Here is a 17912-nt window from a genome sequence, read left to right as displayed (position 1 = left end):
GAGTCAGATGGGGGGGGGGGTCCTCCAGTGTCCTTGCTCACAAAATCATCATGGGTGTTGGCAATGATGGCGCAGGAGGAACATCTTCTCCCTCTACCTGCCCTAAGGCTCTCTGGGAGTTAGAAAAAAGGCCTCCCAATCAGTGGATGGAAATGCCCTAGAGGGCATTTCACTAATTAGTCTGTCAGTCCATCTGTCAGTCAACCCACACACATTTATTGAGCACTTAGGAAATACCAGGCACCGTGTGCTAAGCTCTGGGACTATAAATAGAAAGCAAGACCTTCCCTGCTCTCAGGGAACTTACATTCTAATGGGAAGACAGCAGGTGTGTATAAGACACGTAGGGAGGGTTCTGAGGGGTCCTTAGAGGGAAGGCTGTGAGTGGGGGGATGGGATGGGAGGAAGGAGGCCAGGACTCCTATAAAAGGTGTTGTTGGAACTGAGTCTTAAAAGGAAGGCAGGGAGGCCAGGAGGCGGGGGGGGGAATGTAGGACTGGAGATGGGTATAAGTGAAGTTGGGTGAAGGATAGCAGGGACGCAGAGTATAATAAGGCTGGAAAGGCAGAATGGGGCCAGGTCATCCGCGGATTCACTTGTACTGTATCCTAGAGGCAATGGGGAGCCATTGGAGTTTATTGAGACCAGATCAGACAGATTGTGTCTGAGGACATCACTTTGGCGTGGAGCCGAGAGAGGCCTGAGGTGGGGATTGGTTCACTGGGTGTGGGATTATGTGAAACATCCATTCATTCCACTCCACTCCTTGGTGCCAATAAAGAAGTTGCCCCTTCCTCCATCCGTGAACCTCTGGAAACCTGGAGAAAGGGGCACCCGCAGAGGCGCCTCCACAGACTTGGAGAAGCCTGAAAAGAATAGGCTGGCCGGGAAGGAAGCACAGAAAGCCGCTCGAGAGCCCGTGGCGGTGGAGGGGAGAGCGAGCCGCAGCCGAAAGCAGTGTTGACAGAGGCACCGAGGAGCTGAGCTCACCTGTGGCCTCCTCGGCTGCCAAGTGGGAAAACTCAGGCCCCTTTTTCCTGGAACTCTGCAGGTTTGGCAGAACCCAGCCAAGTGCCTCACAGTGGGCCATGCCTTTGGCCAGAGACTCAGCAGCGACTGGAGCCCCCCAAGTCTCTGCCCCCTTGGACTGCCCACCACTTCCCCTGGGGTACGGCCCAAGCAGAGGCCCTCTATGGAATGGGGCGACCCATTTCCCCAAGCCAGGGAATGAAAGTTGTATTCCATTCAGCAGAGCTCCAACCCCTCCTCTATACAGCTGCCAAAAGCATGAGTCTGACCAGATCACTCCCCTGCTCAGAAAGCTTCACTGGCTCCCCATTGTCTCTAGGATAAAATATAGACTCTTCTCTTGGGCACTTTCCATGGTCTAGATTCAGCCTATCCTTCAACACTTATTGCATATGATTCAACTTCATCCTTTTATTCTGTACCGTTAGATTGTAGGCTTCTTGAAGGCAGGGACTGTCTTTTGCCCTCTTTTTTTTTTTTTTTTTTTTTTTTTTTTTTGCCTCCCCAGCACATAATACAGTGCCTGACACATAGGAGGCACTTAATACATGTTTATAGTTTGATCAGTCTATGTTCCAGCCAAATGGTACTAGCTATTTCCCTTATGTGCAACCCACCATCTCCCACCTCCACGCTTTTGCGCTGGCTGTCTCCCATGCCTGAAATTCACTCTCTTCTTACTTTGGCTTTTTAGAATTTTGAAGCTTCTCATGGAGTCTGTCTATTAGGTACCTACTGTGTTCAAAGCACTCAATCATCCACTGTGTGTATCTGGTTTGTCCTTCATTCTCTAAGAAGACCATGACATCAGGAAGATGATGCCATGATTTGTAACTGAATCGCATTTGAGGGAGGGAAGGCTGTGTAAAGTCACCAGCCTCTCTCCTCCAGAGCCATCAGGGTCAAGTGGCCAGATATAGATCAGGATGGCTGGAGATGTCCCCTGATGCAGTGGGAGACCTTGGCCTTTTTAAGCTATGGTCTTTCTGAGTTCTCACTTTGACTGAGGCAACACCCATTCAGTGATTAAGTAGAAGTGAGTGAAAGAGTGGTCCCTTTAATTTAAAAAAAAAAAAGTCAGACTGGGAAATGAAGACTCTCAGGGTGGCTAGCTGAAAGAGAAACAATTACTACTGGGATTACAAAGATACAACCCAGGCCCTGCTCTCAAGGAGCCTGGAATCTAATGGATGGTGGGCCTCCTACCCTCAAGAGGAGGGCACAGGGTAACTTGTATCAAATCACCATGATTCAAGGGAGAGGGGCTAGTATAGAATGAGAGAGGACAAAGGAAAGCACCTTAGGGGCCATCTTATCCATCCCCATATTTTTTGACTTAAAAATATTTTATTGATTTTTTTTTGTTTTTTATACTACAGTCACTTGCTAAAGACATCTCCCTGCCTTATAAGAGGGGAAAATGATTATACAAAACCAAGCAATATAGTTTGATGGTGTATGCAGCACTCTGTACCCATGGCCTCCCACCGCTACTGAAAGAAGGGCAGTGTGTTCCACCATCCATTCTCTGGAACTTAGATTGGTCATTGTGTTGGGTCTAAATGCTTTTGAGTGTGGTTTACAATCAATCAACATGTATCCATTAAGCACTGTGCTGGTGCTGAGAATACAAAGACAAAAATCAAAACAGCTCCTACCCTCAAGAAGCTTACATTTTATTAAAGGAAACAATACATACACATGTAAAGTAAATACAAAATACATATTTACCTTTCAGAGAGCACTAGTAGTTGAAGGAATCCAGTCTCACATAGGTGGTAGAACTTCAGCTGAGCTTTGGTGGAAAGTATTCCAGAAAGGAGGGTATGTCAGGCATGGGGCACAATCTCTATAAAGGCATGGAAACCAGAAGTGAAATTTCATTTATAAGGAACAGCAAAAAGGCCAGTTTGGTCGTGCTATAGAGTGCACAGAACGGCTTTAAAAGCTAAACACAAATTTGTATTTTGTTCTAGAGACAGAAAGGAGCTATGGGATCTTTTAGAGCAGGGAAGGAGCTGGTCAGATCTGCACTTTAGTGGTATCACTTGGTAGCTGTGCGGATTGGAGAAAGAGGGGAGACCAGTTAGGAGTTAGCAGTAGTTCAGGTAAGAAGGAAAGGGAGTGGCCGCCATGTTGTTGTGAATACTGATCTCCCAGTTCTTCTTCTTTCCTCTGCATCACTTCCTAGAAGTCTTCCCAAGTGAATTCCTCATTTTCTTTACTTCTTATAATGCATTAACACCATTCCATTACATTCCCATGTATAGTATCCTTGTTTATTTCCATGGGCAACCATTGTGTTTCCATATTTCTGCTACCCCCAAAAAATGCAACCATCAGTATTTTGGCATACATGGAACCTTTCTGTCATTGGCCTTCTTAGAGGGAGTGGTACATTCCCGGGAGGGCAACCCCAGCATTTCACAGTAGGGTAATTGAGGTCATAAATGGGAAAGTAACTTTCCCACGGTCACAGAGTGAGTTTACTGGCAGAGCTGAGATTATAGCTAATGAGTCTTAACTTGTTGTTGAGTTGTTTTAATTGTGTCTGACTCTTCATGACCCCATTTGGGGTTTTCTTGGCAAAGATACTGGAATGATTTACCTTTTCCTTCTCCAGCTCATTTTACAAATGAGGAAACTGAGGCAAACAGGGTTAAGTGATTTGTCCAGGGTTACACAGCTAGTAAATGTCTGAGGTCAGATTTGAACTCAGGTCTTCCTGACTCCAGGCCCAGAACTCTATCCACTGTGCCCAAAGCACCCTACACCTTCCCCCTTGATTGGCAGTTCTGATGGTTTTTGGCAGAAATCTTCATATTGGTCATACTTGGGGGGGGGGGGGGGGGACATTGGGAGGAGAGAGGATGGCCTCATAGGAGCTATCTATTTGCTTGGTGACTTAGCCTCTCCAACATCAATTGTGGGACCCAGGAAGTGGCCTGCTAACTCTTTCTTCCAATTGAAGCCAGGTCACTTCAGTTCTAGTCAATATTTATAAAGTACTTGCTCTGCAGGGCACCATGCTTGCTTATGGTGGCTACATAGACAGAAGAAGACAGCATTCCTACCCTCGGGAAGCTTAGTAGGGCAATGGACATTCACACACACAAAAAAAACAATAATTCTGATTCGACTGTGGCTAAGCGTATGGGACAGGTCCAACACAGTGACCTAGGGATGAGCGGATCATAGATCCAGGACCAGATGAGACCTTAGAGAGGTCTTTAGTCCAAATCCCAAATGTTAGAGTTGAGGAAACTGAGGCTTGAGGTCATTCAGCTTGTCAGTGGCAGATCCAGGATTTGGAGTCTGAGAACACTTTTACCTGGAGGACCAGTCAGCCAATGAACACGCTTTTATTAAATATCAACTATGTGCCAAGCACTGGGGGCTATGGGAAGGCTGCCCATGGGGGCTGGCACCTGATAGGCCTTAAAGAAAGAGGAGGATTTCAAAAGGCAGAGCTATAGGGAGAGTCTATTTCACAGTATGTTTGACTTTGTATCCCCAGTGCCTAGGACAGTGCCTGATACATTTTATGGTGGTCATTTGTTTAATCATTTCAATTGTATCTGACTCTCCATGACCCCTTTGGGGGATTTTCTTGGCAAGATACTGGAATGATTTGCCATTTCCTTCTCTAGATCATTTTACAGATAAAGAAACTGAGGCAAACAGAGTTACATGACTTGCCCAGAGTCACACAGCTAGGAAGTGTCTGAGCTGGATTTGAACTAAAGAAGACGAGTCTTTCTGAATCAAGGTCCAGGGCTCTATGCACTATGGCGCCCCCTAGCTGCCCTGCCTGAGCCATAGTGGGCCATAATAAACGAATTGAGGGCTGGAAGATGTTAGTTTGCAACTCTCCCCAGCCCCCACAATTTGAAAATAGGGAAACTAAGACCCAATGAGTTTAAGTGACTTAGGATCATAGACATAGGACTAGTACTGGCCTTAGGGGTCATTTAGTCCAAAACCCACCCCTTTTGTAGATGAATAAAATGAGGTCCAGTGGGATTGAGCGACAGTTATGCAGTAGCTGAGCTGGGATTTGAACCCAGAACCTCTGACTCCAAAGCCAGGTTCTTGCTGTTATCCTGTGCTCCCCTCCCCATCTCCACCCCAGCCAGCCCTGTCATCATTGACTATCTCTTCCTCCTGCCTGCTGGTCCCCAGAGGTGGAGCCTCCAATGAGACACCCTTCCTCTGGGTTTCCCATCTCCGCCTCAGCACCTCCCTCTCACCTTCCCCCTCCACACACAGCCCAGGGCTGTGTTTCCTGCGGATCCTTGTGTTTACATTGACTGTTAAGTAATGTCTCCGGTTCTTTCTTCAGAAGATGGCTGTGCTTGGGAAGTCATAAAAAATAAGCTCTTTGGGGAGATAACAGCTGCTCCTGTTTGAATCCAAGGTAGAGATCTGTCCAAACAAAATTCCAGGGTGGTTTCAGAATCTTGCAGAAAAAGATTAGGTGCTGGCAGAAGGCTTCACCCATCCCCGGCAGTGGTCGCTCCTTCCAGGGACCTCTGGGAAGTCTTCCTGGATTAGCTGAGACCCAGATCATACGAAGCAGTCAGCACAGGTTTGTTGAGTGAATGAATGATCCCAAGAGGACCATGCTTTGAGACAATTCAGTATATAGAGGGAAAAGATGTAAAGGCCATAAGAAAAACTTACTTAAAAACCCAACACTTAGGGATAGGGGGGAACCTTACCTGCAACTCAGCAGAGGTGTCAAATACCCAGCCCTGGGGCCAAACGCAGCCCACCGCTCTCCCAAGTTGCAGCCTAAACCAGATTCATGTGTGATTGGGAAATAGTCAACTAAATAAAAAGACAATAAAACATAGATAATGTTACATCTTAAAACTAAGCCAGTCTGCAGCCCCAAGGGATGTTTCTGGGGAGTTTAGTGGCCTCCCGGGCTATTCGAGTTAGACCCCATTGGCGTTGAGGGAGGCAAGTGACTTGCCCAGGGTCACTCGGTTGGTATGTGTCAAGAGGCAGGATTTGAACTCAGGTCTTCCTGGCTCTGAGGCCAGCTCTTTTCCCACTACACCACACTGCCTTTCACCTGAACAAATAGGAACTGACATTTCTATGGGGGTTTTCAAAAGAATCCCCAAGTCCTTTACAAAAAGCATCTCATCTGAGCTTTATAATCTTATGAGCAAAGTGCCGTAGGAAGACCTGAGTTCAAATCAGACCTCAGTCGCTTTCTAGATGTGTGACCCTGGAGAAGTCATTTCACCTCTGTCTGCCTCAGTTTCCTCAACTGTCAAATGGGGATCATAATAGTACCTCCCTTCCAGGGTTGTTGCAAGGATCAGATAATGTTTGTAAAGCACTTAGCAAAGCACCAGGCACATAGTGGGTGCTTAATAAATGCTTATTCCATTCCATTATCCCCATTATACAGATGAGCAGTGAATGTAATTCATTACATTATACAGGAACAGTGAAAGAAGGTTGAGTGACCTACCCAGGACTAAACGAATAGTAAAAGATCAGAGCAGGATGTGTACCCAGTTCTTCCCGAGTCTCAAGGTCGGCCTTCTCTTCCCCACACTACATTGCTTTAAGAAAGTAGCATCAGCCCCTTCTTCCAGAGGAGGACACCTCAGTTTAGAGGCGTGACCTTGGGCTTCATTTCCCTGGAGCCTCAGTTTCCTCCTCTGTAAAATGGGGAGGTCAGACTCCTCGGGGATCTCCCAGTTCCCACCTTGTTCACGGTTATGATTCTAGACTCAGTCACTTGCCCAGGGCCATAACGTTGATAAATGTCAGACTCAGGCTCCTGGCTTCCTGGCCAGTACTTCGTCCATTCTTCTTTCTTAACTCTCATCTCTTGCATTAGGGAGTGATTTTTTGTGTTGATGCCGTAGAAAGCAGAATACTGAATTTGGATTCAGCCCTACTGTTGTTTGGTTATGTCCGACTCTTTGTGACCCCATTTGGGGTTTTCTTGGCAAAGATGCTCAAGTGGTTTGCCGTTTTCTTTTCCAACTCATTTTACAGATGAGGAAACTGAGGCAAACAGGGTTAAGTCATTTTCCCAGGTCACACAGCTAGCAAGTGGCTGAGGCTGGATTTGAACTCGGGTCCTCCTGCCTCTAAGGCTAGCCTGTAGGTTCAGAGTACCTTAGTTTGAATCCTGACTGCCATTTACTGTGGGCAAATCCTTTTAACTTTATATCTTAGTTTTCTTGTATATAAAAGAAGAGTGTTGGACTCTGGCCTCCAGGGTCCCTTCTGGTTATTAATCCTCCGAGAAGTTTTACCTGGAGGCGGTGGAGAAAAGGAAAAAGAATTTTGAGTCAGCAATGTGGTTTGAATTCTGATTGTGCTGCCTCGTCTGTGCCTTTGGACAAGTCACTTCTGTGTTCTCTGCCTCAGTTTCCTCAACTGTAAAATAAGGTGATTGGAATATGTGACTTCTGAGGTCCCTTTCAGCTTGAAAGCTGAAGGTAAGGTCTCCATATGACTTTGAGCAAGTCACAGTCTTTCTGGGCCTCAGTTTCCCTATCTGTAAAATGAGGCAGTGAGCTAGATGTTCTGTGTGGTACCATCGAACTCTAAATCCACAACCCTGTGATACCAGAGTGACATTGAGAGAGTCACTTCTGTGCTCTGGGCCTCAGTTTCCCCTTCTGTAAAATGAGAGCGTTGGACTACGAGATGCCTACCTGCCTTTTCCAGATCTAATTTCCCTGATCCCCTGCTTTCTCCCGCAGGCACAGTGGTCCTGTCCCAGGCCTCTTTCATTAGCTTAGGTCTCTCCTTTAAGAACAATACTCTTTCCATACAAACTTAATGTACGTGCAGCTTTTCCACAATGTGTCTTTGGAAAGCAAGGGCCACCATTGCTTTCCCCGGGGCTTTGTGGGTACTCTGCTGAGGGGCTGAGGCCTGGGTCAGAGAAGGAAGGAGGCTGCAGAACGCAGGTTAGGTCTCTGCTGTGCTGGGACCCAAGCAGGCATCCAGTGGTCTTCTTGAATACAAAGGCTGTCTGGGGCAATGAGCAGGGTGCTGGACCTGGGTGCCAATCCTGCCACAGATACTTAGTAGTTGTGTGACCCTGAGCAAGTCACTCACCTCCCTGTGCCGCAGTTTCCTCACCTGTAAAACAAAGGGTTGGACTTGGTGACCTCAGAGATTCCTTCCAGCTTCAGATCTAGGGTCCTGCGATCTCATGCCAGTTTTCATTGCTGGCCGGCCAAGTCTGTGCGCTGGCATGGACACAGCAGGGCATCGGGAAACAATATGGGGAAACTGGCTTTTCTGTGGCAGATTAGCTCACTCTGTGGCCAGGGCGTGCCTAGGGCTGGCCTGGAAGCCCTCGGTGGCCCACTGGAGAACTCAGAGCAGAAAGGAGAGATCAGAGAGACAGAGACAGAGACAGAGAGAGAGAGGCAGAGAGAGAGGGGGGAGAGAGAGAGAGAGAGAGAGAGAGAGAGAGAGAGAGAGAGAGAGAGAGAGAGAGAGAAATTCTCACTTCTATCTATCTGCTAGGACAGCTGCCCTGGAGAGAAACTGATGAGAATTGTTCTACCCATAGAGAGCAATCATTCCTTTACTGGGGTACAGGACACAGTGTTTGTATATGGACAGCTCAGGATACACTAGGCAACAAAAAACCAGGGTTTTTTTTGCTACTAATTTCAAGGATGGGTTCCCAGTTTGTCTATCTCTCCTTTTGCCTCTGCTACTCACTTGCTGTGGGGCCTTATCTAAGTCACTTCTTTGCCTCAGGCAACTAACTCCCTAGAACTTAAGGCTACTATGTCATAAACTGGTTCACTGTCACAAGGAGGTCCCCATGCCAGGAGTTAAATATACTGATCTTTTGCAAAATCACTGATTTTTTTCCCATCTTCCTTCCTTCTTTCCATCTTTTCTTCCTTCTGTCTTCTTTCCTTTCTTCCCTCTCTCCTTTATTTCTCTCCCTTTTTATTTCCTTCTTTCTGCTTTTCTTTCACCTTTTCCTTTCTCTTTCCTTTTTCTTTTTCACTTGCCTTCTTTCTCTCTTTCCTTTTCTTTCTCTCCATCATTCTTTTTCTTTCTCTCCCTTACTTCCCTTTTTTCTTTCTTCCTTCCTTTTTTCTTTCTCTCTTTCTCCCTCTTCCTCTTTCTTTCTTCCTTCTTTCCTTTCTTTCTTTGTTTCTTCCTTCCTTCCTTCCTTTCTCTCACTCTCTCTCTCTCTCTCTCTCTCTCTCTCTCTCTCTCTCTCTCTTCCTCAAAGGATTGACTTCCACTTTCTAATAGAAAGAGAACTAAAAAAGAAGTCAGGGGACCTGGGTTTCCTGATCATCTCTACCACTTGCCCTTGGGTCATGTTGGGCAGTCACTTAACCTCTCAGAGCTTTGGTCTCCTCAATCTGTAAAAAGAAGGCATCAGCCTAGAGCAAGAATTCTTAGCCTTTTTCACGTGTATCACAGACTCCTTTGACAGTCTGGTGATGCCTGTGAACACCTTCCAACAAAAGGTTTTGCTATCTGGTTATTAGTTATTAAACAGAAAGCTAATTTTCAGTTAGAGATTAGTAAAAACAAAGATGTAATTTTCCCCCATCTCTTAAAAGTCATGATCCCTCTGAAATCTATTAAGAATCAGACAAAGAACCCTTGGACTAGACCTCCCTGCTCTATACCCTTTGGGCCCATGGACATGAAGATCCTTTAATTCTATGATTGCATCCAAGGACCTGGGCTTGACTTTGCTGCAATCAAGATTAATTTACGAGCTTAGTATAAACTAAACAACAATAACAACCAAACAGGGTTTCTGCCCTGCTACGTTCACAAAAATAGCCAACCTGTATAGTGTTTTTTATACTGATATCAAGGGTGACTTCAGATTTTGCCCGTCCCTCACCTGCTTCATAGGAGTCTGAATTTTATATTTTTTGCTGATGTTTTCTGGTTGTATTAAGCCTCCAGGTCCTCCCTCCTCAGAGTCGGCTGGCATGCCTGGATTCTCCTTACCCTGGCATTGCTTTTCCCTTGTGGATTTCTTGATGGAATTATTCCCTTTGCCCATCACTGATAAGGTATTCTAGGAAGAAGTCCAAATGTTCATCCAAGAAAGAAATCTTGAGTGACATCCCATAACTTTGCAAGCTTGGAGAGGATGACTAATAATTTTTTTGTACTTTTCCGCTGTGGATACAATTTTGCCCAAAGTTTTTGGTCACTCAAAAAAAAAAAGAAAAAAGGATTTCTATGCAGTTCCTTCAGTTATATTCAGCTTGTCTTCAAAATGTTCATCATTCTTCATTTTTCTTACTTGAGAAACACAAATATCTCCCACATTGATTTTAGCTATGCCGACTGATGGACGTTTCTTTTTTAGACAAAGAAAACCTGTATCATTTTGACCTATCAACTTGAAAATTTTTTGTTATGAATTTTTAGAAGTCGAAGGGACTTTAGAATCCATTGGATCCATCCTTCTCATTTTATAGAGGAGGAGGTTGAGTCTGAGAGGGGTAGAATGATTTGCCAATGATCACGTAGCTAGTAAGGATCAGACGCAGAATTTGAACTCAGATCTTACAGATTAGGAGTCCAGCCCCTTATCCACTGTATTGCCTAGCTGAGATGAAGAGGTGGTAAAAAATGCTTTTTAAGACTAACCAGTGCTTAGCTTACCACATTTTTCTTTTCTAGAATTATTTTTCCTTTGATGCCAGCTTTATATATATATATATATATATACATATATAGAGAGATATAGATATATAGATATATAGATATAGTGGATTTTTTTCCTATCCATGCGATTTCATTTACAGATAAAACTGTAGCATTTAATACTCAGGTTGTAATGTTAGTATAAAAGTGCCCACTTTTGCAATCTCACAAATAATCCAAGAATACTTTTCATATCCTGCTTCTCAAAAGAAGTTTCGAGTTTTGGATATTTTGGTGCCCTCTTGCAGGTGACTCCGTCCAGAAGCTAAAAGATTTCTTTGGTTTAGGGATGTTAATCTCCCAGACAATAGCATTTGAGTCTGTCCAGCTCATTAAATATGGGTCTGGTTTTGTTTTTATCTTAATATTCCAAGCTCCTGACACAGTAGATATATAATAAGGACTGGCTGGTTGATTAGTTGATTGATAGAAAAATGGAAAAATTACCATAGATGGGGGGCTTGCCCCCTTGCTGGTCTCCGCCCTTGTCAGACTGACTTTCGTCGTTACGATATGAAGAATCACACCTCACTCCCCTGCCATGTTCTCTCCATTCCAGGGACACTGGCTTCCTTTCTCTTCCTCCCACGAGACCCTCCATCTCCTGACACTTGGCATTTTCTCTGGCCTTGCCTGGAATACTCTCCCTCCTCATCCCTGCCTCCCGACTTCCTTCAAGTCTGAGCTAAAAATCCCACTTTTTGCAAGATGCCTTTCCTAATCCTCCTTAATCTCTTGTTTTAATATCTTTTGTCTTAATATCTTGTTTGTATGTTGTTGTTGCTATTCGGTCATGTTTGACTATTTGTGACCTCATTTGGGGTTTTCTTGGCAAAGATTCTGGAATGGTTTGCCATTTCCTTCTCCGGCTCATTTGACAGATGAGGAGACTGATGCAAACAAGGTGAAGTGACTTGCTCAGGGTCACACAGCTACTAAGTTTCTAAGGCCAGATTTGAATTCATGAAGATGAGTCTTCAGTACTCTGTTTGTATGTAGTCATCTGCATATCGCCTCCTCCATTCGACTGAACTTCCTGAGAGCAGGGACTATTTTTGCCTTCTTTATATCCCCAGCACTCAGCACGGTACTTGGCACATAGTAGGCACTTAATAAAGCCTGATGCTTGTTGATTACATTAATCCTCTTCATCCATATCCCACGTCTCTGGTGCTTTGTGTACTCCAGGTGGTTGTCCCCGTGGAACAGATCTCATGGCCAATCTGACATTTCGGGAGTACATTTAGACTAATCTGCACATCCCTGATGTATATGTTGAGCAAAATAAACACCTGTTGAATGGTCTTTTTGTTCTTTCCAAATCACAGGAGCCAGAAATGCCAGATGATCTGAAGCCAAGTTGTAGTTTTAACAAAGGGATACCTCACGTATAAAGGGCTCCAGGAACCTTATCCTGATTGCCTCTTTGATAACCAAAATATGTTCCCTATGCTTTCTTACCAGAGCAGTGAAGTTCCATCTCTGAGATTTAAAAGTTAGCTCACCACGTATAATAGCAGAAACTCTTTGGATGATGGACACACTTATAAGAATTTAAGTAATGCACACCAGTGCCTACAAAGTAGAAAATAGGATTAAAAATGAGAGGAATGTTTACCAGATGACACCTGGCATACAATTGGGAAACCAGTCTCCTCCATGTGGAGAGTTCCACTGCATGGCTGAACACACCTGAGCATGTCTCAGCCTGCTCTCCCATACAGCACCTAAGCCGGGATGTCACAGAGCGTTCATGCACAGCTCATGGAGAGACTTCTCGCCATCCTCCCTCATCCCCACCTGCCCCTCCCCAACCAAATCACACCTCATTACCACCGTATGTCTCATAAGTTACATCAAAATGTCTATGTCACTCAGTAACACAGGTTGATGGAGAAATTCTGAATATTGAATTCAGCACCAAAAAGTTCATATAAAAACATTGAGAAATGTTTTTTGTGGCAAAAATAGTTGTGGCAAAAGCTTTGGGCCATTTTTGGTGTCAGCCTCCATAACTTCAATCACCACACAGAATCCTCAATTCCATGTGGTTTACATATACTCTCTGTAGATGGTGACCATGAAGGTGCTGTTTAGTCTGGTGGGAATGATGGAAAAGATGATGGCGTGCTTTGAAATCCCTTTGAATTCCAGCTTTGCCACTTGAGGTTTTTGTAATCTTGGACAAGCCACTTAACATCTCTGAAACTCAGTTTCCTCTCCTGTAAAATTAAAAGATTAGACTCAATGTCCAGTCTTATAGATTGGATGATCTATGATTCTATGAATCTGTGAGTCAGCCCTCTGCTTTGGTCCTGGGCAATTCCATTGAACTGGGATAAAGGGTAGGGACTGAATCCAGATAGAACAGTGTAAGTTAATATTATCTCTACCCCATGCATACCACACCCTTCTAAGGGCTCCCTCGTGTTGTCTTGGGATAGTGGGATAACTTCCAGAGCCTTTAGGAAATGTTACCAGTCACCACAGGTTCTCCTGGCAATGTTTGTTGGATAGATGGATGGATGGATGGCTAGATAGAGAGATGGATGGATAGATGAATTATCTTTCAGAGTTAGTGGGAAGGAAAAAGCAAAAGGATAGGATAGTTTTCAAAAGAAAAATCTCTTGGTGCTCTATACTGCTGGGTCTTCGGAAAGTGGGGTTCATCTGAGCCCTGGAAAATGGTCTTCTCACTGTTCATTCTTAGGCACTTCAGCCCGACTTGTCTCAGCAAATCCATTGGAGGGGCCAACTGGAACGGAACAGCTCCCGGCACTCCGGGTGAATATTTGGGATCCCTCAGAAAAGGCTGCCTGTTTGAGCATGTTGGGGACAACCTTTCTTCCCCCCAAAAAGTACCCAGTCCCTTTACTCAGAAAAGCTTGAAAGGCTCAGCGGGCAGAACTTGAAGTCTTCTCATCACAAATGGTACAGATGAGAAATTCCAACTGCTTCAGGAAGCTAGGGGAGAGGACAGAGGTATTGGGAGACAGAAGTCAGAGAAGAGGAACTTGAGAGATGATGTGTGTTCACTAAATTCAGATTGTTTTGTTGGATTCCATTCCTGGAGAGCAAAGACTGAGCTGGGTTTGTGGAGGTTGGAAATGGTGACTATCTTTGGGTATCTGAAGGGCCATCATGTGAAAAAGGGATTGGAGATTGTTGAGCCTCAGAACATAGAACCAGGGGAGTGGGCAGAGGCTGTAGAGACATTACAGCTCTGGGTAAAGAAAAATTCCCTGTCCTGGGAGCTGTCCATGAGCCCAGTACGCTGCCTTGGGAAGTGGGTTCTCCATCATGGCAGGTCTTTAGGTCCTGGCAGGGATGGTCACTAGCCGAAGCGGCTGTTGAGGGGAATTTTTGTTCATGTGCAGATTGAACCAGATATCTGCCGAGGTCCCTCCCTCCTCTGAGACTCTGTGACTCATTCCTGATTCATGTCAATTCATTAAGCTCATGAGACAGGAGATCTTACATGTGTGTGTGTTTGATAGACCTCTTCTCAGAATAATGTCTTAAAGTACACAAAGGAAAATACATAGGATTATAAATTATATTTAAATACAATTATCTATCTATATATATACACATATATTGCATGTATAATTTGTATATATACATGTGCATATATCACATATATAATGTGTATGTATATATGTGTGTGTATACATGTGTGTGTATGTATATATTATATATATACATGTATGTACACATATGAACGTTCATGGACCCCACATTAAATCCCCCTTAGGAAGTATTTATCCTGTTCAGCATGGTTTGAGGCACAGTATGGGGGGAGACAGGTGTCATCCCTGATCTTGAGAGCCTTCCAGATTAACTGGAGAGTTAAGACTCAGATGGAATCATTGAAGCCCAGATTCAAAGGGTGTGTGAATTACAGAGTACACATTTGAAGTTACTGGAGAAATCCAGGGCAGGGAGAGGCCCATCCTCAAGCTTTGTTGACTGCCAACTATAAGGAACCCTCACGTGAATTCCCCTTATCCTTTTCTCTTTGTTCTGTATTATTCCCCTTTTTATGCTCCACCTCTCTACCCTTCCTCCTTCTAATCAAACTTGTTCGGTTGTTCTTTTCAGTCACGTCTGACTCTTTGTGACCCCATTTGGGGTTTTCCTGCCAAAAATACTAGAGTGACTTGCCATTTCCTTCTTCAACTCATTTTACAGATAAGGAAACTGAGGCAAACAGGGTGAAGGGACTTGCCCAGGGTCACACAGCTAGTAAGTGTCTGAGGTCAGATTTGAACTCAGGACGATGAGTCTTTTCCTGACTCCAGGCCCAGCGCTCTGTGCACCATGGCACCACCTAGCTGCCCTCTAATCAAACTTGCCTGTTAACCATTCCCAATAGACAATATTCCATCTCCCCCCTCCACACCTTTGCATAGGTAGCTCCCCATGTCTGCAGTACGCCCCTACCTCTTAGATTTCTTAGCTTTCCTCAGAGAGCAATTACTCCTACTCTAGGTCTTTCCCAATGCCCCTCCCCCATTTACTAGAGGTACCTCTCCCCCCTCAAATTACTGGGTAATTGGGTTGATACACATATACAAAACTAGGCCGAGTAATTCCTAGACACGAACATGAGACTCACACAGGATGGGCAGAAATGAATGGATTAAGTGCTGCATCATTAGGTGACTCAGTGGATAGAGAGCTGGGGTCTGGAAGACCTGAGTTCAAAACCAGCCTCAGATACTTATTAGCTGTGTGACCCTGGGCCAGTGAGTTAACCTCTGTTTGCCTTAGTTACCTCATCTGTAAAATGGGGATAATAACAGCACCTACCTCTCAGGGTTGTTTTAAGGATCAAATGAGATCATAATTGTAAAATGTTTACCATAGTGCCAGGCACATAGTAGGTGCCATGGAAATGTAAGCTGTTATCATTAGAGGGAAGACCCACATTGATGACATATGTCCACTGGATTATTTGGAGTAAGTTTGTTTCTACTTATCTGTGGGGATGTTATATCTCCACCCCATTCCACCCCCAGTAGAGTATAGTCTCTTTCAGGGCAGACCCCATTGTGTTTGGTAATTTATAGTGCTTTGCACATAGTAGGCATTCAATAAAAGCTTTTTGAAAAGAATGGAATACAATGAGATTAAGCATGGAAAGCTTCCTGGAGGAAGTGGATCTTGAAGGAGGTGAGTTTTTCTCTTGAGTCTGCTGCCTCCCAATCAATCTATTAATCAATCAACAAGCATTTTTAATGTGTCCTGGACTGTAATGAGGACTGGCGATACAAAGACAAAATTAAATAGTCCCTGCCTTCAAGGAGCTTACATTCTTATAGGGGATACCACACAAACATGGCGGGCAGGGCAGGAGAGCTTGTTACTTGGTGACTCTTTCCGCTAACTCTGCGATGAGGTCTTGTCTATGCTACTGAAAGACTGCACGTGATGCCCGCCCCCGCTAACTCGGGCCCCCGGGACAGAGCCCCAGCTCCTGCTCTGCCTTCCCTTCTCCTCCCTCTCCCACCAAGACGCCCTCTCCCACCTCAGCTCTCACCTGCTTCTCCCTTACAGTACTCGCCATTGCTGAAGAAACTGTACTGCCAGATCGCCAAGACGTGCCCCATCCAGATCAAGGTGTCGACGCCCCCTCCGCCTGGCACCGTCATCCGGGCGATGCCTGTCTACAAGAAAGCAGAGCACGTGACCGAGGTGGTGAAGCGCTGTCCCAACCACGAGCTCGGCAGAGACTTCAATGAAGGTGGGGCGGGAATGGCAGGTGCACGATGAAAGATGCACAAACGACTCGATTCAGCCCATAGCTCTTGGGTGCCTGTTTACCAAGTGCAAGGCTTCAGGCTTAGTGTTGGGGGTGCAGAGACAGACATGATACTAAGTTTGCCCGTAAGGGGCTTGAAGTACAGAAGCATCATGGCACAGTAGATAGAGTGCTGGACCTGGAGTCAGGAAGAGCTGAGTTCAAATCTGGCCTCAGGACACTGTGTGAACCTGAGCAAGTCACTTCACGTCTGTCTGCCTCAGTTTCCTCATCTGTGTAATGGGGATAATAGTAGCACATACCTCCCAGGGTTGTTGTAGGGCTCAAATGGGATAGTATTTAAGTAATGCATTAAGTGATACGGCAGCAACAGAACAGGCAAAGAGAAGGACCAGCCAATAATGCTAAGATGTCATTAATAATAATAACAATAGCCAGTATTTACATAGCACTCACTAGGTGCCAGGCACTGCATTCTTCATGTCATTTGATCGTCACAACAACCCTGGGAGGTAGATGCTGTTATTATCCTCATTCTACAGATAAGGAAACTGAGGCAAACAGAGGTTCAATGCCTGCTCAGGGAGACACAGCTAGTAAGTATCTGAGGCCAGATTTGAACTTGGGTCTCCCTGAGTTTAAGCCCAGCCCTCTATCCACTGTGCTAAGTAGAAGTCCATAAATTCAATTCAGTGAACATTCCCTGGGTCTTTGACCGCATCTGAAAGGAATGTTGTTGATTAGTTGTTTTTCAGTCATGTTTGACTCTTTGTGGCCCCATTTAGGATTTTCTTGGCAAGGATATTAGAGTGGTTTGCCATTTCCTTCTCTAGCTCATTTTACAGTTGAGGAAACTGAGGCAAACAGGATTAGGTGACTTGCCCAGGGCCACACAGCTAATAAATGTCTGAGGCTGGATTTGAACTGGGGAAGATGAGTCTTCATGCCTTCAGGCAGAACACTGTCCACTGCACCAAAGAAATACAAGGATGAATAACTTAATTCATCAAATAGTTCTAAGGTTCATATCAGTCAATCAAGAAGCGTTTATTAAAGGTCTACAGTGTGCTGGCTAGGCACTGTGCTGAATGCTGGGGATACAAACAAAAAGAAAAAAAAAACAGTTCTCCCCTTAAGGAGCCCACGCTCCAATGGGGTGGACCATATATAAATACAAGGTACATGCAGAGTACATACAACGGCAATCTCCAAAGAAAAGGCACTAACAATTGAGAGGACCCTTTGGAGGTGACTTTTGAGCAAAGTCTTGAAGGAAACCAAGGATTCTAAGAGGCAGAGGTGAGTGTAAAGTGCTTTGCTCAGGCCCTGTCCTTCTGGGGCTTACAGTCTCATAGGAAAGAAAGGCATGGAAATCAGCCTTCACAGCACAAGACATCGTAACAAGTGCTGTACGCAAGAG

The 17912-nt window shown here is 44.9% G+C and overlaps 1 protein-coding gene across 4 annotated transcripts in view; it reads left to right on the top strand.

Moving 5' to 3' along the window:
• The window catches only part of LOC114029525 (tumor protein p73), a 208105-nt gene that overhangs the window by 163872 nt on the left and 26321 nt on the right, over positions 1–17912 (top strand). For all 4 annotated transcript variants that reach the window (XM_027844004.1, XM_027844003.1, XM_027844005.1 and 1 more), the window contains one exon: positions 16288–16474. In XM_027844004.1, the coding sequence (XP_027699805.1) occupies positions 16288–16474 (187 nt within the window). The remainder of the gene's footprint in view (positions 1–16287; positions 16475–17912) is intronic.

This window comes from Vombatus ursinus, unplaced genomic scaffold, assembly GCF_900497805.2.
Source record: "Vombatus ursinus unplaced genomic scaffold, bare-nosed wombat genome assembly UNPS02014932.1, whole genome shotgun sequence".
In the NCBI taxonomy this organism is placed as follows: Eukaryota; Metazoa; Chordata; class Mammalia; order Diprotodontia; family Vombatidae; genus Vombatus; species Vombatus ursinus.
The sequence above is the reverse complement of the archived record's forward strand: the minus strand, read 5'-3'. Positions and strand labels throughout refer to the sequence as shown.